This window comes from Peromyscus eremicus, chromosome 4, assembly GCF_949786415.1.
Source record: "Peromyscus eremicus chromosome 4, PerEre_H2_v1, whole genome shotgun sequence".
Taxonomy (NCBI): domain Eukaryota; kingdom Metazoa; phylum Chordata; class Mammalia; order Rodentia; family Cricetidae; genus Peromyscus; species Peromyscus eremicus.
In genome coordinates this window covers 6,019,357-6,046,275 of record NC_081419.1, presented here as the reverse complement: position 1 = coordinate 6,046,275, position 26,919 = coordinate 6,019,357, and the positions used below count along the sequence as shown (strand labels likewise).

Here is a 26,919-nt window from a genome sequence, read left to right as displayed (position 1 = left end):
GCCAGCTAGCAGTATCCTCCATGTTTGCTGCTGAACTTTTTTGTCTGTGAAGTGAGTTTCTTGGTTAGAAGTACTGCTGTGTGGAACAGTAAGCGAGCCTACCTTGATTCCCTCAGTGATGGACTGACCTTGAGGGGGAAGCAGAATAAACCCTTTCCTCCCCTAAGTCAGTGGTTTATTTTGTTGTTGTTATTTTTGAGACAGTGTAGCCCAGCTGTCCTGGAACTTGCTCTGTAGACCAGGCTGCCCTCGAACTCAGAGATCCATCTGCCTCCAGAGTGCTGGGATCAAAGGTGATTAGCCATCACAGCCTGGTACTTTTGGTCAGTGTTTTATCAAAGCAACAGTAATCAAACTAGGACCCCATCCAACAGAAAAACATTAAGAACATCGAGAGACTACATACAAGAAAATATCCAGATGGCTAAAATTGATATGAAATAAAGCTCAATTTTGTTAATCAATAGGAAAAATATGAATAAAACAAAACAAAACAAAACAAAACAAAAAACAGAAAAAACCCAAATACAACGTAAGATGAAAAATACCAGACCAAGCAACACTATAGCTCTGGCTGGAAACTACTCAGAGGGATGGAAATAGTACCTATAATAAAGCACCAATTCTATACAGCAACAGAGTGGATAAACATCATGAACATAGTAAGACTGTATGCTGTGTGCTTCTATTTCATAGAAATTATAAACAGGCTAAGTTAATCTACATACTGTTAGATATCAAGAGAGTGGCTACTCCTTGGCAAGGAGAGAGACCGTAAGGGGCACACAAGGAAGAGTCCTGTGATCCTGTAATGTCTCTTTACCAACTTGTTTACTTGATGACAATTATTAGGTGTACACATACCACATGGCCTTTTTTCTACATAAACTACTTCAATTAAAAAACTGAACAGAAGCTGGGCATAGTGGCACATGCCTTTAATTCCAGCACTGAGGCAAAGGATCTCTATGAGTTCAAGGCCAGTCTCCTGGACTGCAGAGTAAGCTCCAGGCCAGGTAGGGCTACCATAGTGAGACCATGTCAAAAACAAACAAACAAACAAACAAACAAACAAAAAAAAACAACAAAAAAAGAAAAGTAAATAGATAATTGCTTCTGTGAGTACATGTCAAAAACTTCAAGCACATACTTTGGTATCTCCTGTACAATCCTAATTACTGTTCCCATGTCTAAATTCTAAAGGCCAACTTTATTAACATGCAATTGCACTAAGAGAATTTAAACGTACCTGAGGAGAGCCTGATTTTGCCACTGGAGGGTTTATCCTGGGTGATTTCTGCACCACAGAGGACATTGAACTTGGAATACTTGGAGTAGATCGGCCTGCTAGCATAAATGACCAAAGAAGTAAGTTATAACAGACACTTATTCCTGTTACTTCCATCACCACAAACTTTCCCCAAATCTAAGGAAGAGTTACACACTGTCCCTGGCTCCACTTCTACGACTGTATTAGAGAACGATGACCAAATGGTCCGCTGATGCACACCCTAGCAGTAGGAGGCTCAGGAGGGAAGATTCTGAGTTCAAGGTCACTTTAGGCTACATATCAAGTATAGGCAAGGTTAGGTCACATTTGAGACTTGTCTCAAAAACACAAAGATGGCAGACAAGATGGTGCAGTGAGGTGACTTTGGCAAACTTCAAAAGGAAAGAAGCTTCCATTTCTCAGAAATTTCCTCATTCTTATCTGTTTGGTATTTGCCTAAATAAAATTATTCCAGGCATTCAAATTTAATTGGCTACCCAAGGTCAGGTATGGTAATTCCAGCCTTTAACCCCAACACCCAGGAGACAAAGGCAGGCCAATCAGATCTGTGAGTTCAAGACCAGCCAGGACTACATAATGAAACCCTGCCTTCAAAATAAAACAAAATACCGGCCAGGCAGTGGTGGCACAGGCCTTTAATCCCAGCACTTGGGAGGCAGAGACAGGTGGATCTCTGTGAGTTCGAGGCCAGCCTGGTCTACAGAGTGAGATCCAGGACAGGCACACAGAGAAACCCTGTCTCGAAAAACCAAAAAACAAAACAAAACAAAAACTGCATTGAGAAACACAGAGATGGATCAGTAAATAAGAGTGAACACTGCTCTTACAGAGAACCCAACTTTGGTTTCCAGTGCCCACTTCAGGTGGTTTACAATTGCCTGTAACTCCAACTCCTAGGTATTAGACACCTCTGGCCTCTCCAGTAACTGCACTCACATGCACATACATGCATATAAATAAAAAATACCTAGCAAACACCCCTCCCAAGCCCAAACTCAAACACACTCTGCAGTCAGACTGAATAAACGCTTGCATGGTGATGCATAACACCTATGGTCTCCAAATATTTAACTTGAATCCTATCATGTGCAAATAATCAAATGCAAACAGTGATGGTCCCCAAACCACTGAGCTGACTTTCTCATAAATGCTAAAGAAATGAACTGAGACTATGCAGAAAAACAGAATTCAGTGAATGAACTTTAATTGAGACCACTGGTCTCAAATTGACATGGACTCTATATTTGACTGTTGTTAATTTTTTGAGTGTAATAGCCTTGGCTTTTAGGAGATGAGAACTCATGTATCTAGGGGTCAACTGTTTCACACTGTCTGCAATTAATTCTCAAATGTTTTCAAATTTTTACATAAAAGGAAGAAAGAGATAAGCAAACACACATAAAAAGGATGTCCGGAAGCACTGAACCCTGGTGGGGACCACAGTATTTACGGTTTCTACAGCCAATTTGTACATGTGACAGGAAGGGAAAGGTAGGGCAGGTGCACTTGTTACATTCTGTCTGTGATGGTTCGCACTTCATCACTTGCTTAGTGCAGCTGATGGAGAAAATGTACGTAGAGTCTCAGGAGCAGTACGCAGAAGAGTCCCCAAGAACTCCTGTCATGCCCAAGGGCAGCTCAATGACTGTCCTTCCATTAGAGCAGGCTGTGTGTGAGGACTCAGTCTTTGAATATCCATGAGCAGCCAAACGCTAATAGAACTGAAACCACTGTGAATCTCTCAATTCAGAGCACAACAATCACAGCACATTAAAACATTAAAGCAAGTAAAAAACCAAAACAAAACGAACAAAAAAAAGAGGTGGTGCACGCCTTTAATCCCAGCACTGAGAGGCAGAGGCTGGTGGATTTCTGTAAGTTTGAGGCCAGCCTGGTCTACAGAGTGAGTTCCAGGATAACCAGGGCTACACAGAGAAACCCTGTCTTGAAAAACAAAACAGAGGCTGGAGAGATGGCTCAGTGGTTAAGAGCACTGGCTGCTCTTCCAGAGGACCAGCACCCACATGGTAGCTCACAACCATCAATAATAGGATCTGATGCCCTCTTCTGGTGTGCAAGTATACATGCAGAGTACTCATACATAAAATATAAATAAAGAAAAAAAGACAAACAAACAAACAAACAAATAAGACCCCCACCTCACTATGTTAGCAAGGATTCTTAACATGCTGAACCCCATTCATCTGGAAGGAGAGCTGAAGGCAGAAGCTGTTGGCTTCTGAGAATACCTGACGGCGAGGGAGAGACCGAAGACTTCAAAGGAATGCTTGAAGTCATGGAGCTGGACGATGCTGGCAGAGGCGTGGGATGGCTGAGTGGTCCAGAAGCAGCTGGCTTCGGGGAGGAAGAAAATGGCAGCACAGAGGGTGTGCTCGTGGAGCCGTGAACAGGAGCAGAGGCCACAGCCGTGAACCTGAGAGAGGAAATGCAGCTCGATCACAACAGCCTGCTGGAGGGTTCTCTCACACTGGTCATTAGCAAGGAGACCAAGAAGAACCGACTACCCATCTCTGCTGCCTCAGAACCAACTATACACTGGCTGCTTCCTCCCTCAGATGAGGGCAGTTACCACCTACTCCGTTAGGAACATGGTATCAACTACAGCACACCAAAGCACTACGTGTAAAATAAAAGCCAAATTCTCCACAGCATGAACTATTTATTTTCTAGCAATGAAGTTGAGTGTTTGCTCTGTTCTTAAGGGGGTGGTGCAACCAACCACGAGAACTTGTTTTGAGGACCATCATCTCTGGTGTGACAAACACCAGGGAAGCAAGCAGGTTACCATCTGTGGGACACCACGGCCCAGTAAGACTGTCAAGTCAACAACTGCAGACATACTAATATTCCAACAGTAGACGACTGTTAAAGAATGAGTAGGCCAATAAAATGGAATGCCCAGTAGTGGCTGGAGTAAAGTGGCCACATGCCGACTTCAAGGAGCAAGGACAGTGTGGCTGCAGCAGCACATCTCAGCAACAAGGCAAGGAGAACCATTGAAAATTGATGGTTTTTGGGCTGGAGAGATGGCTCAGAGGTTAAGAGCACTGGCTGCTCTTCCAGAGATCCTGAGCTCAACTCCCAGCAACCACATGGTGGCTCACAACCATCTGTAATGAGATCTGGTGCCCTCTTCTGGCCTGCAGGCGTACATGCTGTACACATAATAAGTAAATAAATCTTTAAAAAAAAAAAAGAATTCTCAAGAAAGAAAGAAAGAAAGAAAGAAAGAAAGAAAGAAAGAAAGAAAGAAAGAAAGAAAGAAAGAGAAAACTGATGGTTTTGACACACACTGTGACTGGAAAAGGGGGTATGACACAAAGGAGCACTCCCTCCAGATGCTGCTCAGTGTAGCAGGGAAAACAGAAAAGGCAGATAAAGAGGTAAATAAATAAGGTATGAGCAAGCTGGCTGGAACCAGATCTGTAGGAAACCAGACACCATGTGAAAAGGTCTGAATTGTAAAGGAAATGCAACAAGAAACCTTTGGGCACTGTCAAGCAGGAGAGTCACCTCGTGTATCCCTAACCGCACAAGTCACCTTGGTGGCTGCAAAGAGAACAGTTAAGAGCCAGGGTGGCTATGAGGAGGGAGAACTCCAAAAGACCCACTTTGTCTCCAGGATGTATGCTCCGGGCCCTTGCCTTTCTTAAATAAGGAATACTTATCCTACTTAAGTGCCAATTCCTAACAGTCAGAAAAACAAAACACCTTTAAGAGACACTTAGGACTGGACCTGCAGATGAGCTGCAAGCCTTTACACTGGTTCCATTTCCACGGCACTACTTTAGAAAGGTCTGTTCAGTACTCCATTCACAGAGACCTAGTTCAGGGACTGACTACCTTGCAATATTTCCACCCACTCTACCACAGAATCCAACTTTCAAGGCGACTTACTTTTCACTCAGGTTGACTTTCACGGAAGAGGCCGAGGGTGGGAACGAAGGTTTCATCCCTGTGTTTGGGGCACTGGGCATTGGTGTGCTTTCCACGGTGGGCTTAAAACCCGATGACCCAAAAGCGAAGGGAGCAGCAGCTGTGGCCATGGGGGATGCCGCAGGGGGGAGGGCCAGGGAGCCTTTGGAAGGAGGAGCGAAAGAGAAGGTGGAGGAGGTGCCAGAGGCCAGAGCGGCTCGGGAACTGTCAGAGCCAGTGGGATACGGAGGGGGCTCCCCGGTGACGGGAGCGGAGGACTTCAAAGATGAAGGGCCAAAGGAGAACACAGAAGGGGCTCCCCCAGCAGAGGGCAAAGGGAAGGTGGTGGGAGGAGCAGCAGAGGACACAGGTGCAAGAGGCGACGAGGCTGGGGCTGAGACATCAAGGTTCTGTGGCGGCAGCGGCGCCTGAGGGGAGGTTGGAGTGGTAGGAAAACTTCCTGCAACGAAAACCAAGGAACAAAGTTAAACTGGAACCCTGCTAGTCACATGACAGAGGCATGGGAGAGAGGGCTGAGGGTGGAGGGAGCTGGATACCACGCCTGCTAAGAAAACAGAAAGCAAGCCTCGGTGGTGCACTCCTTCAATCCCAGCACTCGGGAGGCAGAGCCAGGTGGATCTCTGTGAGTTCGAGGTCAGCTCCCACAGGACAAGGTATGTGAAACAGGCAAACCCTTTCTCAAAAACCAAACAACAAAAAAAGAAGGCCAAACTAGGGAAAAGCACTAGCCTAACGGGACTCCATGGACAGAAAACACAGTGAGTTGGCCACTGCAAACTGAATAGTCAAGAGTCAACCTCACTCTGCGTTACTTCATTAACAAGGAAATGGCCCTAGTTCATGCAGGTCTCTGCCTCAGAACACTGCTCAACAGCAATTCCAAATGCACTAAAGACAGGGTCCTAGAAATAAAAGCCTCAGATACAGCTATCTGAAAGAGGCAAACAGTGAACTGGCACAGGTGATTAGAAACAGATACAAGCCGGGTGGTGGTGGTGGTGGCGCACGCCTTTAATCCCAGCACTGGGAGACAGAGCCAGGTGGATCTCTGTGAGTTCGAGGCCAGCCTGGTCTACAGGGTGAGATCCAGGACAGGCACCAAAACTACAGAGAGAAACCCTGTCTCAAAAAACCAAAAAAAGAAAGATACAGTCAGACAAAGTATTCCTAAAAGTACTTGGATATGATAAAATGACTGAGGTAAGTGAACTAAGTTTTTAACTCCTAAAAAAGCTGTCGATCACATTTAAGTTTTAAAGTTAACAAATTTAAGCAGATAGCCTAATTCACATGAAGAAACCAATATTTAATCTCTCTTTAATCAAAGACATGTAGACTTAGCCAGGTGTGGTGGCATTTGCCTATTTAAGTACTCCCAGTAGAGGCAGGCTGATTTCTGAGTGGAGGCCACCCTGGTCTGCACAAGAGTTCCAGGCCAGCCAGGGCTACACTGTGAGACCCTGCCTCAAAAACAAAGACAAAGACAAAAAGAGACAAAACAAAAAAAAGACATGTAAATTTGAAGTGAAGTTTTGACTTCCCTCTAAAACGTCAAAATTAAAACATGTCACCCTTGAGAGCAGGTAAAGCCAACCTGAGACCTTTGCCCATTGGCAGGGATCAAACACACTAAGCAGGACTTTTAGAAAACATCTTGCAACATTTCTCAAAACCCATAAAAAATGGCCCCAGTGATCCTTTGTCTAAGAGTAAACTCCATAAAAATAATTTAAAGAATGAGAATAAATATAATTTTTTATTTATTTAGCTAGTTTACTAGAGGCAGGGTTTCTCTGTGTAGCCCTGGCTGTCCTGGAACTCACTGTGTAGACCAAACTCAGAGATCCACCTGCCTCTGCCTCCCCAGTGCAGGGGTTAAAGGTGTGCCCTCCTCCCCACCCCTGGAAGTAAATACAATCTCAACGATTTAAAAAACTCAATGACGAGGCTGGAGAGATGGCTCGTTGGTTAAGAGCACTGGCTGCTCTTCCAGAAGTCCTGAGTTCAATTCCCAGCACCCACATGTTGGCTCACAAACATCCATAGTGGGATCTGATGCTCTCTTCTGGCATAAGGTGTACATGCAAATAGAGCACTCATAAATAAATAAACAAATCCTTAAAAAAAAAGAACCTCAATGACACATTAGACAATTATTCTTTTGAATAAACCATGAAAATTAGCTAAGAACCTAAAAAAGTTTACAGCTTAAATTAAAATCAGGGTGCTAGGCTGGGGAGAGCAGTGCACATCTTTGATCCCAGCACTCAGGGGGCAGAAGCAGCTGAACTCTGTGAGTTCCAGACCAGACAGGACTACACAGTAAGATCTCATTACAAACTAAAGAACATCACTAAAACATTGTAAATGGATGTTTCCTGTTCCAACTGCCCGGCTAGCTCAGTTGGTAGAGCGTGGGACTCTTAATCCCAAACTCGTGGGTTCGAACCCCAAGTTGGGTATCAGATGAAGTGTAAACCTAATTAATCTTATCAATAAAAACCAGGAGTCAGATATCGGGGTAAAAACCTGAAAGATCAGAGAAGCAGGGGAGCATCCGCCAGTTGCTTCCTACCTTTACCATTCCTCCATCCAAAGAAGTCTAGATCCTCTCTGTCCTGCCTTATCATTCCCTGTCTCCTCTCTGTACAGACCTCCAGACCTCTATGGTTAACTAGCGGCTAGCTCTGCCCTGACTCCAAGTAAGCTTTATTTGTCAGAATATCACACAACAAAACATATAAAGGAATAAAAATAAAACCAGCATTCCAATGATGTCCACCTTTTGACCATAACTATGAAGGTGTTCCTGCAGAAACACACTGGAAACAGCTCCCCCAAAAAGGCAGGGTTAGAATTTGTTCTACTTTTCCAACTTTCTATGAGGCAAATTGTCAATTCAACTGCATAATAAATACTTTAAAAAATAAATACACTTCCAATTTATATTAGTTGGCCTTGGCTGTGAGGCTAAGATGGCGATATGTTTTCAGGAGAGATCCTAAGAGCATTGAGGATACATTAGTGAAAACACCACCTCTTGATGTAAACTATCACTTCCAGAAGAGTACCTAACACTACTACTCTCAGTAGGTTACTCAAATACCTCTTTTACACAACATCTATGGAGCCAGCAAGGAACACCTTCAAAGAAACATGCAGACATAAATCACCTTCCATCCCCATTAAGATTAGACAAGAACGGAAAACAGAGACCACATCCTAAAGAAATTGCACGGCCGGGCGGTGGCGCACGCCTTTAATCCCAGCACTTGGGAGGCAGAGCCAGGCCGATCTCTGTGAGTTCGAGGCCAGCTTGGTCTACAGAGCGAGTTCCAGGACAGTCACCAAAACTACACAGAGAAACCCTGTCTTGGAAAAAAAAAAAAAGAGAGAGAAAGAAAGAAGGAAAAAAAAAAAAAAAGAAAGAAATTGCACACAGTCCTCCCAGGGCAATTAGAAATGAGTATTTGAAGTCCTTTACTTTGTTATTACTTCTGGCCATTCAACACCACATCCTTGGAGCTGCTGTGTGGAAACAGAACCATTGATGCCTTCCAAACCTAGACTACACCTTAGCCTAGGTACCAGAACCGACGGTCTCCTACTTTCACGACTCTGCTTTCACTCATCAGGGCACAGCCGTCACCTCTGCACTAGATGAGAAGGAAGGAGAAAGGTCTCTAGAAAAGGCCAACGGCCGCTGCCCCACGGTTGTGCGCAGGGACTCGATGATGGTTCGCAGTCCCTCATGCAGGACAGTGCTCAGAAACAACTACCCCACAGGGCTGCCTGCCCTGCTCACTACAGACAGACTTGTGGAGCTAGGTATAGGTGCTCATGAAAACTGTGAGGGGAGAACATAATGCAAAGAGCACACCCCACTGGCAACCGAAATTCAATACAACACTGCTAGTTTATGCCAGCATCCTGGAGGATCACTTGGGGTCACAGAGCAGTTGGCAGGGCCCAAAGTATCTGAGTGCTCTGTGATGTATGGTCACTCGGGCTGATGAAACAGTCTGAAAACATCAGCAAGCATAATAATCAAACATATCCCACCCTAATGGTCAGCAGTCTTTAGGCAGAACTAGTGACATTATGGGCATTTTAGCCACACAAGAAGAAAACTATCAGTTACATTCTCACTCATTGCTGAAGAGAAAACAGCAAAATGTCAATATATAGGGAAAAAAAGTACGCCTAACAAGTTTGACAATTTCTTCTCACAAATGTTATGATGCTGGAAAAAAAAAGCTGCAATCTCCATGTGTGCACAAAAATTCCATCCCAAAATGCTGACTATGCTCCTCAACAGTCTCTAGAATCTGTTCTTGGATTTTCTAATTTTTCTGCAATACAGATATTATTACCTGACAATGTTTCAGAGGAGGAAAAAACAAATCAAAAGACAATGAAATATAAATCAGAGACACTAAAGTCTCCATATTTCTATGAGCCAGAAATAGCCCCTGGAGTTTAACAGCCCCTTTCCGGTGTTAGTATAACACAGCACACAGTGATTCTTCATGAAACACCTTTTTACCTCTTTGCTCTCAGTAAACATCTTTCACTGTCCATGAACAACTGCCCGTTTGACCAACCCTCATGATTAAACACAACAGAGCTGGGCTCAATACTGCTGCCTTTCTCTGTCAAGTGTTGTAAAGGTTGAGAAAGAATCCAGGGATGAAAGGAAGCACAGATGTGCACACATGTTCCCAAGCCTTCCAATGGTAGACTGATGGTGTATAGACGACCACACACATCTTAAGTCACCTTCATCTTGGAGATGTTCTTGGGCTGCCAGAGCAGGCAGAGGCACACACCTGATGACTTGGGCTGCCGCTCTCCTTCTACCGAGACCAGCTCCAAGCTCTTGATTAGGGATCTGACCCCAGGATTTTGATTGATCATGTAAAATGGACAAAGCACACCATCTGTTGAAAGTAACAGGAGAACCGGAGCAGCAGGAAGTGTCTTTTCATCGTCTGTCAAAAAAGAAAACAAAGGTGTTAAAGGGCCACCTGGGCCTAGAAGGGCATATTGCCCTGAAGAGGTCCTGAGGGGCTCCTTTCAACAGTAGCTGATTCAGATGTGGACAGCCTTGCATGCAGCAGCTACAGCAAGAGCTCCTGTTACTATCACATCACATCCTGCTTGACCCTGTCCTGCAGCCCTGTACTCCTCCAGGCTCTCTCCAGGACAAGAGAGGAGTCTCTGGTCGATGTCAGGTTTGGGACTGAACTGAAAAGATGGCTCTTTAACACACACACACACACACACACACACACACACACACACACACACAGAACTGAAATGATGGCTCTTTAACTAACACTAACAAACACATACACACACAGAGTGAGCTAAGCTACTTTATACCCATTCACAGTTGAATTTTAAGTACACAAGAGTATCATATCAGGAGTGCAGGCTCATCTGTAGTGGTATTTGCTCCGCCCATGACCTTGGGCTATACGGCCCAAAAGAGGCAGTGCTTCCTGCCATTATATGTGACCTCTTATAAGGGGTTGGAGAAGGGTCACATGTACTGCTCCTGCTCCTGCTCCCTGCTCCTACTCCCAGTCAGATCAGTGGACGACTTCTGTTGTCTACTCCGTTCTGTAATCGTGAGTGTACTTCCTCAATTTATATCTTAATAAATTCTGTTACCATTTTAATAGATTCATGTGGATTGATCGTAATACTCATCAGACCAAATGTGCCTACCAAACCAGGGAAAGGACATGGAGCTCAAGGTGTTGGACCAAGACAGCTCTCTGTCTGGTGAAGTTCAAGCAGGCAAATCTTCTTCAGCTGCTTCCTCACATCTGTCACTGTAGTCACACTGCTGACGTCCCCAGGAAAAAGGACTATTCAGAGAACATGCGCAGGCCCCATGTGGCAAACATGAGCTTGGAGCTCCTCTCCCTCATTCTTCCCTAACTGAGTGCTGGGTGCACTGCCAGCTGACTGACGGTGACACTCCCCTGTGAAGTCACTAGGGCACCAAATATTACACATTCACTCTAATGCAGACACATGAACCGTGTCTGGCTGTGGTTTCATTGGTGAATAACCATCTTTGGATAGCTTCACATTGTCATGACGTACCCTCCACCACTCTGCAGCTAGAAATGTGCTAATGGCTTCTAAGGATGAACCATTATTGAGCAGCAAACACTAGACAACACTCACTGATGGCAACTTCTACTTCATTGGTATAATCTATGGCGACGCCCATGGGCAAGGAGTCATCACTCTTGTCTGTCACAGGCAGTTCAGCTCGACTCGAGTCCTCCAGCAGCCAAGATTCCCAATTAGTCTGAAAAGAAAGGAAAAAATGGACAAGCAGAAAAGTGCGTGTTGCTCAGCATTTTGCACTGCTTCTTCTCGGCCCCAGTGAATCAACAGAGAATACGTGGCGTGGTTCAGCTCCCTGTGCTGATGGGGAGACTCTGACCCTTGGACCACCGTGACCTTAAAGCCAGGAGTAGCCCAGCATGGGAGTGGTTCTGGTGTGTCCATCGCGTCTTCTAAGTTTCAGGTTGCCTGCCACAGTCTGGCAGTCCCTAAAGATGCAGATGCCTGTGTCACTAGTTGCCGAGACAGAAGGCAACCTTAAAGCCTTGTTTCCTGTCTCACAATGGCCAGTCCTGCTGCTTACACTCCTTGAGAAGCTTCTACATCTTTCCAGTAACATCCCTCTTGCTCGTGTTTTCATGGCTGGGCTCCATTCCATTCAACAAATGACTCCTGAGTCTTATGATTCATTAACATTCTGTCTAGCTTTCTGTCTTGGCCAACTGGGCAGCATGAATCAGAGGGAACAGGAGACAAGTGATGAAGCTAGAAAAACAGAAGCTGTTCAGGTCCAGAAGAGCACACACTCATACTACATGGCTGTGCTGAGGAGTATTCAAGGCACAGTCACAAGGCTGCAAACCAAGCTGACGCTACCTCTTTTTTTTTTTGTTTTTTTGTTTTTTGTTTTTTGGAGACAGGGTTTCTCTGTGTAGCTTTGCGCCTTTACTGGGACTCACTTGGTAGCCCAGGCTGGCCTCGAACTCACAGAGATCCGCCTGGCTCTGCCTCCTGAGTGCTGGGATTAAAGGCATGCGCCACCACCACCCGGCTGACGCTAACTCTTAAGTAAGCCTATAGGCAGGGCTGGGCAGCGGTGGCACACGCCTTTAATCCCAGCACTCAGGGAGGCAGAAACAGGTGGATCTCTGCGAGTTCGAGGCCAGCCTGGTCTACAGAGCAAGATCCAGGACAGGCTCCAAAACTACACAGAGAAACCCTGTCTCGAAACAAAACAAAACACAAAACAACAACAACAAAAACCCACAACAAAGCCTATAAGCAAAACAAAAGAGATCTGACAACCATTACAGGCCAGCATGCAGAAAATGGCAATATGGGGACTGCAAACAGAAAGATGAAAAGACACTATAAAAATGGGGCAAGTGTAACAAGAAGAGATGCCAAGGTTGGGGTATAGACCAGTCAGTAGAGTGCTCGCTGCATGTGTATAAAGCTCTGGGTTCAATCCCCACCACTGTCAAACCATGTATATGAGAGGGGAGGGGAAGGCAGAGGGAAGACAATTGCTGTCCGTGACATTTTATCATTTAGTCTTTGCATTAAAAGGTCATTGAAAGGGACATGCAGTGCAGTCTTAACCAGTCACTTCCACTGGACCTCTCTCAAAATAGCATCATTCAACATAGAAGTGACAAAAATAAGGAGAAATTTACCTGATCACTTTGTCGAGCTAGGATGCTAACTTCTGTTGATGCTGCAGATGCTGCCAGCACTAAATCCCTTAAGAACAAAACCGAAAGGCCATTACATTCAAGTCCACCAACAGCTCAAAACTGACTGAGTCTACAACACAGGGCAAGGTTTCCTCAAGGCTGAAGAGAGGATGGAAAGTGTGTGATATAGTAGTGCAAAAAGCCCTGGAACAGCTGCCCACTACTATCCATGACAGACAAGGGACCCCCAGAACCAAGGCAGGGCTCACAAGAAGCCTGCCTCAGAGCAGGGAAAGCCAGCTGGAGAAGAGAAGCTCCAATGGGCTCTCATGGGTAAGCTGCTCTGGGAGAAACCCTGAGCGAGTTCCTCAAGTATCAGTACTTTTAATCCAGGTAAGATAGCTGGTGTCTGTAATCCCAGCACTCAGAAGGCTGAGGCAGGAGGATCTATGAATTTCAGGGTAGTCTGAGCTACAAATTACTCTTTTTCAAAACAAACAAACAAACCAATCAGTATTTTCACTGTCGTCACTCACTGTATTTGAGAAAACTGGACTTTGTGGTGGCACATGCCTTTAATCCTAGCCCCAAGCCTGGAGGCAGAGGCAGGCAGACCTCTCTGAGTTTGAGGCTGACCTCGTCTTTACAATGAGACCTTGCTTCAAAAAACAAACAGGTGGGGAAGGGGTGGGCACACATTTACTGGCCTCTGCAGATTAGTACACACTGCCATAAACATGTCAGGACTGGGGAGCAGACACTGCAGCCACAAGGACATGATCCCCAGCCGCTGACAACACATCGAGGCCTCTCTTCTGAACAAGTCCCTATGGAACTCAGTGACTGAGTGTGGCCCTGACGGTGGCAGCAGGAACGCTCTGCTCACCACTCCTCGACGTAACTGAGGTAGTAATGATGCTGTCGCTCTGTGCAGCTGCTGTAGCAGGGCTCCATGAAGTTCACAAATATCTCTGGGTGCCTTTCTTCTTTTTTCTACGAACAAGAGGAGGGAGAGAAATCTGACTGCAGTTTTTCTGGACTCCTACCCAGCTCACAATCTCAAGACAAAATCACTTAAGCTTAATCAGAAATTTGATGCAAAATCTGTGCCCAAACATAGGGATGAGCTCTGAAAGGCATTCATAGGAACAGAAACCCCATCACCAGGCAAGCTGAGCAGGAACTGCATTCTGCCACAGCCTGCTACAGGATACACATGAGCGACCCACTCAGCCTGGTCTACAGAGCAAGTTCCAGGACAGGCACCAAAATGACACAGAGAAACCCTTTCTTGGGGGGGAAAAAAGAGTTGCCTGCCTTGGTTATGGTGCCTCTTCACAGCAATAAGCAGTAACTAAGACAATGCTCTTAAATAGACACCACAATTTTGGTTCCAGGCCCATGGTATAACATTGAAACCTTACACCTGCCTCTACCATCACAGCCAACGAGGAAAGGAATTTAATTCTAAGTTAGCTTACTAGAAGACTTTTGTGACTGTCAGAAAACAAAGATGTTCTTTTCACATGCTTACCGGGAGTAAAGCTACCACCACATCTGGACAGGTTTCCAAGGTCCCATCTGCACCAGCATAGACTATCATGAAGACATAGGTACCAATCCACAGCACATCCAGAACTGAAAGACACACACCCCTAATTCCTAGGTCACCAATCTCAGCAAGAAGATACAGCAAAAAACATCATATGTTTGGAATAGTCACCATGGGCTACAAGAATTAACTCAGACCAAAAAAACAAACAAAAGTACCATGGCTTTATCAAAGAAAGGTTCATACTCCACTAAATAAGGATAACTCACAGTTGCAAAGGCATCAATTAGCCCAGTTTCTTATAAGTGGTGGTTTTCTACAGGATTATTATTAGGGAAAATGAAGAAGAATTCTTAAAAAAAATGCAAGATCCATTTCAAGCTATTACACTGAATAACTCATGATATTAAATGGGAAACTGGCTCCTACACTACCCTGAGCAGGGATGGAGGATCTCACATGGCTAGAACAGCTGCATTAGAGGCCAGAAAATAAGTAAAGTAGTTGTTACCTCTCACAGGATGATCTGACTCATAAAATGGAGGACACGGAATGACCTTTTTTTCCTGCAAAGTCTGAAAGAGATTTGAAAAACGTCAAATGAAACAATGCTTAAATCAATGAAACTCAAATCCAATCAGATGCCCTGGAAACTGGTGTTCTATCTCCCCTCCACACCCTCTAAACAAAGAGAGCACCATCTACTCCTAGCATACCCTACCCAGGGAACTGCTCCCATCAACACCTTCAGATGCAGTTGATGAGCATGCGAATGCAGCAGCATTCACAGAAGACCATCAGTAAGATCACTAGAGTCTGTCTACACAGTAGACTACTATGGAGGCACTGAAGACAGAGTAGCTCCCTGCACAGAACTGGAGAGAAGACCTCAGTATACTAAGTTATTAAAAATAAAAAAGCAGGTCTGGGCATGGTGGTGCATACCTTTACTCCCAGCCCCACCCCCCAGAGACAGAGGCAGGCAGATCTCTGTGAGTTTGAGGCCAGCCAGGCCTGCATAGCAGAGTTCCAGGACAGTCAGGATTACACAGAGACTCTACCTCAAAACCAAGCAAACACATAAACAAGCAAGCAAACAGCCAAGCAATAAGTCAATAAACTGCATTATCATTTTAGAGGCTAATGCTTCCCAAGACTATGCATCCAATTTCACATAATGTTTGCCAAGAAGCAAAGGTGACTGCTTGTACTCCCAGCTACTAAAGAGGTTCAGCAGTTAAGAGCATTTGCTGCTTTTGTAGAGGACCTGAGTTTGATTCCTAGCACCCACATGATAGCTCCCAACCATTCCTAACTACAGTTCCAGGTCTGATGGCTCTCTTCTGCCCTCCAAAAGCACAATGCATGCATGTGGTACATATTGACACATGCAGGCAAACACTCAGAATCATAAAATAATTCTTTTTTTTTTTTTTTGGCTAGGCATGATGGTACACTCTTTTGATCCCAACATTGCTGAGGCAGAGGCAGGTGGATCTCTGAGTTCAAGCCCAGCCTTGTGTACATGGTGAGACCCTGTCTTTAAAAACAAAACAAGGGGGGCTAGAGAGATGGCTCAGAGGTTAAGAGCACTGCTTGTTCTTCCAAAGGTCCTGAGTTCAATTCCCAGCAACCACATGGTGGCTCACAACCATCTGTAATGAGATCTGGTGCCCTCTTCTGGCTTGCAGGGATATGTACAGACAGAACACTGTATACACAATAAATAAATAAATCTTTTTTAAAAAAAAAAAAACAGGGGCTGGAGAGATGGCTCAATGGTTGAGAGCACTGGCTGCTCTTCCAGAGGACCTGGGTTCAATTCCCAGCACCCACATGACAACTCACTACTGTCTGTAACTTCGGCTCCAGTTCTAACACCTTCACACAGACACACATGCAGGCAAAACATGAATGCATGCAAAATAAATAATTCAAAAAAGCAAAACAAACAAAAAGAACCCCTAAGAGAAGAAAGAATGTAACAAGAACATGTTTTGTTTGTTGCCCACATAAGATGGTTGACAGATAAAAACTGTCCTTTAACTGGAGTCAGTCTGTCATGGTAATAGCTTCTTCATCAACTCCTTTTCTTTTTGAGCTGTTTGTACAGAACTGCCCCTCTATGCAGCCTGCTAACCAGACTTCCCTCACAGACATGAAAGGTTTCCGACAAAGCCAAGTAACAAAGAATGGCTGTGAGTAGAAATGCCTCCTTCTGTTTTATTCCAACATTTCCTGATGAATTTTAAGAAGCCAAGGCACATGCCAGTGACCCAGCACTTAGGAGGCAGAAGCTGGAGGAGGAAAAGTTTGAAGACCATTGAACTACATACTAAGACCACGTCTCAAAAGGATTTGGAAAAGTTTTCTACTAAAATATCATTGTTTCTGAATGGCAGGATTAAAAATTATTTCTCTTTAAGCTGAGCAAACAGACTGATTAAGGAAAACTGGAACTATAAAGTTAAGGGAAAAGTATGTAGTGTAGGACCACAATTTACTTTAGTGGAAAAACAAACCAGTGCATGTGCATCTGGCGATTTGTATGCGCAGCCACAGAAGGGAGGGGGCCTGTCTACACACAACAGTGGAGTCCCTGGAAGACTGGGGACAGAGCAAACACTGTCGGCAAGTCGTCTCTTCAGTCATGGAGAGATTGGTTGCAATGAACATAAACTCCTTTTGGTTTATTTTGTAGTGCTAAGGATTGAACCCAAGGCCTCACACATGCTAGGCAAGCACCCTAACCTAAGATATCCCCAATCACAAATGGTTTATTAATAGGGGGAAAAAAAGAAGTCACAAAGATGTTCCCGAAGCACCTCCACAGTGGTGACTTAGAGAGGAGGCAGGAACTCACGGGAAGATACTGGACCACAGTTCCGTTCTGTTTTCCTGCCGCCAGCTGCTTTCCTTTGGGGCTCCAGCACACTGAGAAGACAATGCTGCCAATGAAAACCAGTGAAGAGAAGCAAACCCAAGGTCTAGAGCACTACATAACCACCCCAGAGCCCATCCCCAGGACAACCATCTCACACCACAGGCGACTGTGGCGGACCACCAGGCCATCAACTGAGAGCTAAGAATGCCTGCCAGTAGAGTTTTGCAAGACAAGGAGAATGAAGGTGTTTCAAGGATGAAGAAAGCACTCTGTTGTTTCTATTTGTTACTTCTAGTGCTTTTCACAGGTACAAATGACTTTCAGATGGCCACTCTTTAGACTCACCAACAATATTCCCAGAAATCTAGTTTTCCATGTGCTGTGGTTGAGTTTTCTTTCTCTCAATAGCCTAAGCACACTCAAATTAATTCATGTATGCTGTTTGGCTTCAAGACCATTAACTATAGAAATAAAGAATATTCTCAATTTCTACCCCCTACCCCTACCCCTCCCCAGCAATCCACACAAGCCAAGAAAGCCATCCACTTTTACTTGCAGGAATTACTTTTTAAGTAGCTTGCTGTTCCTGTACTTTAGGGCAGGAAGCCTTTATTACCCACCACATGTAACTGCTGCCGAGGGAGGAAGAGTGGCACACACTTTCACCACCTCTGTAACTTGCAGGACAGCAATACTGCCATCAGCCAGACAAACTGCCACCATGGAAGGGATAGTGGGGTTCCACTTCATATCAGTCACCATCCCATCTGCATCCTTTGAAAGCTTGTGATAGGTAAATGGACGTTTCAGTGGTTTAGCCTGTTAAAATAAGGGCACAAATGCAAAATAAATTAACAAACACAAAGGCACTAAGGATTCAGAGGAAATGACTGAATATGCATTCTTTCTTAAATCAAACTCTACATTTCTTCAGAACCAAGGGGAAAAGAAGTAGCTCTGCATAGCAATCTATTTGTTACAAACAATTCAACAGAACTTAGAAACGGCCATCAATCACTTCACTCCACTCAGAGGGATGGCTGGTAGGGAGGAGTCTTGGATTTGCTTAATGACCTTGGCTAGGCTTTTTGATTCTTTCTTTGGCTTTGGTGGGGGTGAGTTTTATTTGTTCTGTTTTTTGAGACAGGTTCTATAGCCTGGCCTAGCCTCCAACTCACTACCTGTCTACTTTAGTCCAGGGACTACAGGTGTGTGCTAGCGTGCTTGGCCGGTGTCAAATTCTTTGAAATCTGTCTATCTGTAAAATGAAGACACTGTACCTACTATAGGAAGCATGAAAAAAGACAAGCCATACAAAAACACCGAATCCCAAACACACAGCCAGTGTTCTACACTACTACTGAATAACCTACCTGGGTGGGAAGAACCCTGCATCAGGAGAGCCTAGATCAAACAACACAGATACCTGACTTTCACCATTAGCTCCTTGGTCTGTCACAGAGCATATCTTTAAGCCTCCTCAAGTGGTAGTCTTGTGTGTAAATGAGAAATGTTAACTTAGTACAGGACATATCATAAAATAATTTGCTAAAATATGTTTCTGTCTCAAAGACTTGAGTCTATATTTAAGGAATATTTTTATAATCTATATTTTAACCCAGAAAGACTTCACATGTCAACCTGACATGCATCTGTTAGGTCCAAAGGAAACTACTCCAATTCCCCAAACTCCAAAAAGCAGACCAGATATCCAGAAACAGGCTCAACTAAGACTATAGGAGGATTTCTGGTGGTTAGATAAAAGTCAGCATTCCTTATGAAATTATGAAACTGGTTTCCATCTACCAAAAGGAATCGTTTCCCTCCCCTCTGAAGAGACACAGGCTATCTGTGGTGCCTATTAGCATTTCAGAGCTGCACTGGCCTCCAAGTTCCTTCAGTAGCCTAAGTACCTGCTATACATTTCAGAGTCCATGCAAGCATCTAACCTCTTTCCCCATCCTGAACTTCCAGATCACAGACTTCCCTCCACTAACAACCCCGAGCTCCCCCTCCTCCTTATAACCCTCAGTTCTCAGTATGCTGTCCCCCTCTGCTCACTTGGTTGTTGCTGTCCTCCATCCCCTGCTGTTCTCCCCTCTTGAAGACAGCCCTGGCCACATCCTGTCTGCAGGCCATGTTCAGTCTACTTCTTTCTCTCTCTGCTCAGGACTCTTTCAAATGCCTCTTGGCTGTTCACACTCTTATATCTACAATAAAAACCTTCCCCTTACCCATACCATGGAACAGCCCTGTCATCAGTTTATTCAGCTTCCAAGTTAGGTGTCTATGAGGAAATCTCTTTGTTCCCATGTTGAAAATACAGTTTACAGTAGCTTACCTCATTTGAAAATGTACGAACGTCAAAAAAAGCTATAATGGAGCCGTATTCACTGGACACCATGCACGCAGAGAGTGTGAGGTTGTCACAGCTCAGTGCCAGGTGATGTACTGGGAATTTCAGAGAGACATTCAAGCCTTGGACTGTCTCAACTATGAAAACAGAAAAGACAAAGCAGCATGTTCTAGGCACACAGCCATAATCCTTTATCCAAGTCAATATGAAACATTTTGTCATCTATATAAACATATACCCTTGGATCCTTAGTTATAAGAACTAATTTTAACTGTCCTGCTAACTGGTTTTCCCTCCCTCCCTCCCTCCCTCCCTCTTTCTCTTCTCTTCCCCTCCCCTCTCCTCCTCTCTCTCTCTCTCTCTCTCTTTCTTTTCTTTTTTTTTTTTTTTTTTTTTTTTTATTTATTACGTATACAGTATGTATGACTGCAGGCCAGAAGAGGGCACCAGATCTCGTTACAGATGGTTGTGAGCCACCATGTGGTTGCTGGGAATCGAACTCAGGACCTCTGGAAGAACTGTCAGTGCTCTTAACCTCTGAGCCATCTCTCCAGCCCCTCTCTTTCTTTTCAAGACAGAGTTCCTCTGTGTAGCCCTGGCTGTCCTGGAACTCACTCTGTAGACCAGGCAGGCCTCAAACTCACAGAGATCTCCTGCTTTTGACTATGGGGGTGGGGATGGGATTAAAGGCATGGGCCACTAGTGCTCGACTTAACTTTCCTATAAGGAGGTAGTGATGCATTAAATATCCCAAGACTCTTCCTATTGCCCTTGCTGAAAATGCTTTTGCTACAATGCCCCAAGTACACATTCCCATCTGTTGGATTGGCTCTATCATGTCTTCTCCTAGACAGCCAGAGTCCAAGTTCAACTGAGTAAAAGAAAAGCATGGCACAATAGTAAGTTCTCCTTCCCCTGATCTTGGAGGAACAGCTCACAGAAGCAGAAGCACAGAGGCCGAAGAGAAAACTCAGAAAGGCTTTTGGCACCCTACTCTGTGAGGCAATCTTATGCCCAAAAGCAATTTTAATTTTCACATTAAAATTGTGCCTCAGGAAGGCAATACATCAATTAGCATGTCACCACAGCCCCATCTCTGCTATGCTATGTAAACCAAAGTGCTTACCAATTTTATTGGGATCATCTCCAGGTTTGTTTTGGATAAGGAGGCTTTTAGTAGGAAAAACATACAAGCCATTGGCGCCACCAGCAAAGAGCAAACCATACTTATTGGATATGGCAAGCACACTCGAGCGCTCCTTGGGCAATTCTTCCGGAGAATCAAAGATCCTCACTTTCTTCAATGCTCTAAACTGAAAGTCCTGTTTCAGAGGATGAAACAAGATCAATTTTCAGAAAGGAAGAAATTAAATCATGTTCATTATTATAGTCCATAAACACCATTTCAGTATAACAAAAATACACTTATTGCCCTGAGGCCAACAATTTTCTGTTTTTAGACTCTCTATATTTTTGGTGGTGCATGGCATAATACTGAGTAACTTTTGTAGAATAAAATACAGAGGGCTGGAGAGAGGGTTCAGTGGTTAAGAACACTGGCTGCTCTTCCAGAAGATCTGGGTTCGATTCCCAGCACTCACATAGCAGTTCACATCTGTCTGTAACTCCAGTTCCTGGGGATCTGACAGCCTCACACTTTGTTAATCTGTCATCACTTTGTTAAACTGCATCTGTGTTCTCCTACCCAGCTAAACCTATCTTTAGGTCAGGGTTTTAGTAAAAAAAATGTGACAGCTACAAGAGAAAATTTATTACCATAGAGCCTTATGGTATGCCTCATAAAGGGTGTGGAGCACAACCACACATACTAATTTCCTTGTAGGCCATGTTTAATGTATATTTACTCAAAGGAAGACTGAAATATTCTTAATCCTACTTGAATACAGTGGGCAAAGTTTCACACAACTCTCCCCATAGGACCACGCGATGGGTTCATAAAGGAATAAATCTATCTTTTCTGTGATTATCATCCTAATAGTCATGACTATATTATTGGGTCTTGAGGGCCTTTGTGTGGAGGGCCAGTGTAATGAAGCAGCACAGAAAAGCTCTCCTTTCTGGTACTGACAGTAACTCAAACACTGCTATCCACCCTGAGGTTCTAAGGCCTCTCAACCCAGCACATCTGAGGAACATGACACATGCCCATTGGGGGCTCAGCACAGGCACTGCTGCTCAAGAAAGAGCCACGAGCCGGGCGGTGGTGGTGCACGCCTTTAATCCCAGCACTCGGGAGGCAGAGCCAGGCAGATCTCTGTGAGTTTGAGGCCAGCCTGGGCTACCAAGTGAGTTCCAGGAAAGGAGCAAAGCTACACAGAGAAACCCTGTCTCGAAAAACCGAAAAAAAAAAAAAAAAAAAAAAAAGAAAGAGCCACGATTTCTAAGCATGGTATGGACCACTCTCCATATATGCATTTTAGTGATTCACTGTTCACATAAATGTCTAACACCTTCCTGCAATTGACTCATTACCAGCTGTCTACGGTTCTCTGTGTTTTCATTCAGCCAGATTATGCAAGTCAACTATTAACACGGTATCCAGAAGTATGTGTTGGGGAGGCATCCCCCTTATCATTACAGCCACTTGCCTTCCCTTTAGTTTTCCAACTTCAAGCTGATTTCTTGTGCCAAAGTGTCTTTCTAATCTAATTAACTAGGGGTTTTGGAAGGCAGAAAGTGTTTCTTGGTTTCACCTTGGGTAGTCTAGACCACCTCCAAGTATCGGTATAGAGAGAGCTAAGAAGTGAGGGTCTACGCCAACTGTGGTGATGCGCACCAATAATCCCAGCATTTAGGAGGTGGAAGCAGGGGGATCAAGAATCCAAGACCAGTGTCCAGTAAACAGAGTTAGAAGCCAGCTTGGACTACCAGATACCCTGCCTAAAAATAAGACTTAATGCTTTGGCCACGTGACTTTGGAGAATTTACTTTCAGACCTTCAATTTCCTCTCTTTATGAGCTAGTTGTAGGGGCTAGATTGACGATGGCCACAGTACCTCGCACACCACAGACAAAAAGTCGTGGTTACTCCTATGGCGACCAACACATGAGAGTAGCTGGGGTAACTTAAGAGGCGTGGCCAAGCCCCGCCAAGGACAGGTGACCCGCACTTGGAGAGAACTTACGCCCGCGACACGCACGGGACTGCGGACGCTCTGGGAGGCGAGCGCTCTGAACCCGGCAAACTGTTCGAGCAGCTGCCGGAGGCGGGGGGGGGGCGCTCCAGGGCAACTCCAGGACTACCGCAGGCAGGGAGGCCCCGGCCAATCTCTAACCTTCATCTCCCGCTCAGGGACTATGGCATCCATATCGTCTCCCATCGTGCCGCCTTCAGGGTGTCCAGGTAGCTGCCGCTGCCGCTCCCGGCCTTCCCAACAGAGCCCAGGCCGCTCGGGCCCCAACTTCCTTCCCTTAGCGGCAGCGGCGCGCGGGAGACACGCGCTTCCGGCGCGCATGGCTGACGTCAACCATGCTGGTTTGCGGTGTGGTCGATTCAGCCGCGGACTCATCAGAAGTCGCGCGCTTGCCAGTCCACCCGGCCCCATTGGCCAGTTCCGGGCAGGGGGCGTGGCCTTGAGGCGCGCGCCGGCGCCCTCCCCCTTCTAGAGGCCCGCGCACACGCCGGTGTCCTGTAGGTTTCTTTCCTTGAGCGGCGCACGTTTTGTTATTCAAAGACTGGAAAGTTACCCACAGCCATAACTCCTCAGTGTCGCCTTTAAACTTCAAGGTGGTTTCTAGTCACCTAGGGGTTTAGTAACTTTTCATCGAAACCCAATTATGGCGATGCGTGCCTGTCATCTCTGCTCTTTCGAACTGATCAAGAACTCAAGGTCATCCTCGGCTACATAGCAATCTTTAGCTGGGTTACATGAGACCCTGTCTGGAAAAAAATGAATTGTGTAATGAAATAAGGGATTTCCACACAAAGCAATTAAATTATTCCTCTCAGCCAGGAATGGTTAAGATCTGGGTGTGCTAACTGATGTTGAAGATGTGCTAACTGCAATAATAAATGTAGAGGTTCCTAACTGGGTGCTGGTGTGTCAGCTCCAGAGGACACATTCTGTCATGTCAAGTCTGTGTGCTCCAAGCCTCTTTTTGTAATGGTAAAAGTGGCAGGGCATGGTGGCACAGGCCTTTAATCCCAGCACAGGCAGAGGCAGGCAGATCTCGGAGTTTGAGGCCAGCCTGGTCCACAAACCAAGTTGCAGCACAGCTGTTATGAAGAGAAACAGTCTCAAAAACAAAACAACAACAAACCAAGTAGAAGTGAGTCTTCATGTAGTCAGATGAAGTCAACTGTCTGCGACACACTCTTTCAACTGGTCCCTGTGTCAGCTAACTTCTGAATTTGCTGAGTCCAGCGCCGTTCCCAAGAAGCACAAAGACACAGGTAAATTGGTCTAGTTTATTCCAATCTGCAGGAGATGACATCCCACCCATACATACACATGCACACACATAATGTCATTCACCCATATCTACCTGACAAAGTCCTTTGAGTCACGGGGACAAAGCCATACTTGGCAGTCCCCGTGTGGCTGGTTACACCAGTTAGATTTGGTCTTTTTTCAGAAATAAGGACAGCTGATGTCCCAAGAAAGCTAAGCCCTTAACTAGAGAGATTAAGAACCCTGGAGCCAACAGATAGATACAGCTTGAAATTTATGCAAACTCCTCCCCTCTAAGGGTTATCCTTAAGACTCTTCCCAGGGATCAATCTACAGACCACTGAAGGGACTCACAGGGTCCCTCTCAGAGCCTCTTCCTGTACCTTGCAGAGGTCAGAGGCCCACTCCTTTGTTCTCCTTTATGGAGGTGGTGTGTAATCTCTTAAATTATGAATCCACTGACTGGTTCTGCCTTCCCCTATCACAGGAAATTGGACACATTGAATACAGTGCAAGGTCCCAGCCCAGCCAGAGAATGAGGCAGAAGGCATGGGGAAAGATGCTAATCTTACAAAAAAAAAAAAAAGTCAGCGGACGGGGTAAGGGTAGACAGGAGTTTATATTTACAGAGAGGAATGCTGGGGTTAAACATAAACTAGACTGTGCATTTGAAAGCAGCTCCTTAGGCTGAAAATCAGCCAGTCATAGCTAAATGATTTCTCCTGAGCTGGACTGGTTGAGACCAGAGGATTCACCGGAGCAGGCCATTTCGTTTGCTGCACTCTCAAGCTGCTGTGGGGACAGCATCTGGGTACTGAACTGTGGGACACTGAGGAGCCCCAGGAAAACCACACTAGCTGAACAGTGCCCAGTCTTTTTCCACTTAGGGCTTAGGCTCTTCTAACACTCTTGCCAAGTCGTGAGCCAGCTGGAAGTCCTGGCACTAAAGGATACCGACCCCTTGCTGCCGCTGCCAACCTCCCGACCCCCCCCCCAATTTCCTAACATCACACTGTCACTGGCTGGGTGTGACTCCCCAGTAGACATAAATTTCATGTGTCAGTCTGTTTCACTGCTGGGTTCTGGACTCGGGGCATATAGTGGGTGCTTGATGAATGACTGTGTCTCGTCCCGAGTGCCCAGGATAAAAGATTCCAGAACACAGGCAGGGTCAAGGCTGAGGTTCCCATTCGGGAAAGGTGGGTCAAGGTTGATGCTTCACTGCATTAATTCTTGGAAATGGTCTCTGAGGATCATCAAGAAGTTACAGGGAAGACAAATGCCAAAGAGAGGCTTGGCCCTTACTCAAACCCTGCTGTCAACTTGGAGACCCTCGGGAGGGTGAGTCCTGACCCAAGGTCTTTGGAGGGGATGAAACCTTCCTCAAGTACCAGGCTGAGAGATAGTCCTCCTCACCCTTCCCTTTGACCAATGCAGCCTAAAGCAGGAGGCAGGGCACCTGAGTACCTGGGCTCCAGTCCACACTCTCCCATATCTAGGTGAACCCCTTGACCTTTCAGCAAGGTACTTAACCCTGCAGGTCAGCACAGTGAAAAGAGGGGACTGGCCCAGCTAAAATCTGCCAGGCGCCCTTGGTCTGATCGCCAGACTCCAGGTCTGGAGTGACTTGAAAAGGGAGTTATGAGTTGGACACAGCACACAGGAGGACTTAAAGCCTGTAATAGGTACTCGATAAATAATGCTGAGGGAGTGAGCGAAGGAAGGACAAGTTGGGGTGGACTGGAAAGAGCTGAATCTGGGCATTTTACAACCAGACAGCTTGTTTCTGTTTGAGGTTCACCACGATCACCCGACTTTCTGCCCTGGCGCCCTCAGCATCCTCCTTGGAATGGCTCCCCCAAGCCACTGTCCTCACTCTGCCTCCAAGGCCCTTTCCTTTCCACTGTCCCTCTGCTGTCTGTAAAGGTGGTCACGAGAGCAAAGCCAGGAGTTCCTCTGGTTCCTCTGAAGGACTCCAATGGCTGTTCTTTCCTCCTCACTTTGTGTTATGTCACTGAGAACGGAGAGCGGGTAGAACCAAGGGCCATCAGTGGTGTCTGTGAGGCACCAGGAACACCAGAAGCATGAAGCTGCCCTGGAGCTTTGTGCCTGCTCAGGATCTTCTGAGGGTGGGGAGAGGGGAGAGGCCCACCAGGGTCAAACCTGCAGTCTGAATTTAGCTTAGAAACCTAGAAAGAGGCCAGGCAGTGGTGGCACAGGCCTTTAATCCCAGCACTTGGGAGGCAGAGGCAGGCGGATCTCTGTGAGTTCGAGGCCAGCCTGGTCTACAGAGCGAGTTCCAGGACAACCAGGGCTGTTGCACAGAGAAATCCTGTCTCGAAGAGAAAAAAAGAAAAAGAATAAAGAAACCTAGAAAGATGAAAGATGAACTGGTGGGCAGGACCCTCTTCAAACATGGGAACTCAGGCTTGCAGGCTCCATGCCCTGTCCAGTTTTGGTTTGCTATCAGCCCTTCTGTGGGGGGGGGGGGGCAGGGCAGCAGGGAGCAGAGAGGAGGGGCCGAGACTCAGGATTCCCCAGTCTCATTAAGGCAGGTAACATGTGCTTCCGTAAAGAAATGAAAAGGAAAAAGAAGTGAGTCCATAGGGCAAACACAGAAGACATCTCACAATGAGAAAGCAGAGGGGGCGGGGATGGCAGCCCAGAAGGTCCAGGCGGGTCCTCAGGGCAGGCTGGCAATGTC

General features: G+C 45.7%; 2 protein-coding genes across 2 annotated transcripts in view; both read right to left on the bottom strand.

Annotated features, from left to right (window-relative positions):
- The window catches only part of Nup214 (nucleoporin 214), an 84,843-nt gene extending 61,574 nt beyond the window's left edge, over positions 1-23,269 (bottom strand). The window contains 14 exon segments of the mRNA XM_059260039.1: positions 1,250-1,344; positions 3,541-3,725; positions 5,210-5,687; positions 10,078-10,239; positions 11,450-11,576; positions 13,012-13,078; positions 13,898-14,004; positions 14,546-14,649; positions 15,075-15,138; positions 17,427-17,497; positions 18,068-18,266; positions 19,789-19,940; positions 20,930-21,125; positions 23,100-23,269. Coding sequence (XP_059116022.1) covers positions 1,250-1,344; positions 3,541-3,725; positions 5,210-5,687; positions 10,078-10,239; positions 11,450-11,576; positions 13,012-13,078; positions 13,898-14,004; positions 14,546-14,649; positions 15,075-15,138; positions 17,427-17,497; positions 18,068-18,266; positions 19,789-19,940; positions 20,930-21,125; positions 23,100-23,144 — 2,052 coding nt within the window. The 5' untranslated portion in view covers positions 23,145-23,269.
- Positions 23,270-26,703: 3,434 nt separating this feature from the next.
- Positions 26,704-26,919, bottom strand: part of Aif1l (allograft inflammatory factor 1 like) — a 23,679-nt gene continuing 23,463 nt past the window's right edge. The window contains exon 6 of the mRNA XM_059259029.1: positions 26,704-26,919. This exon is cut by the window's right edge and continues 67 nt beyond it. Within this exon, the coding sequence (XP_059115012.1) occupies positions 26,899-26,919 (21 nt within the window). The 3' untranslated portion in view covers positions 26,704-26,898.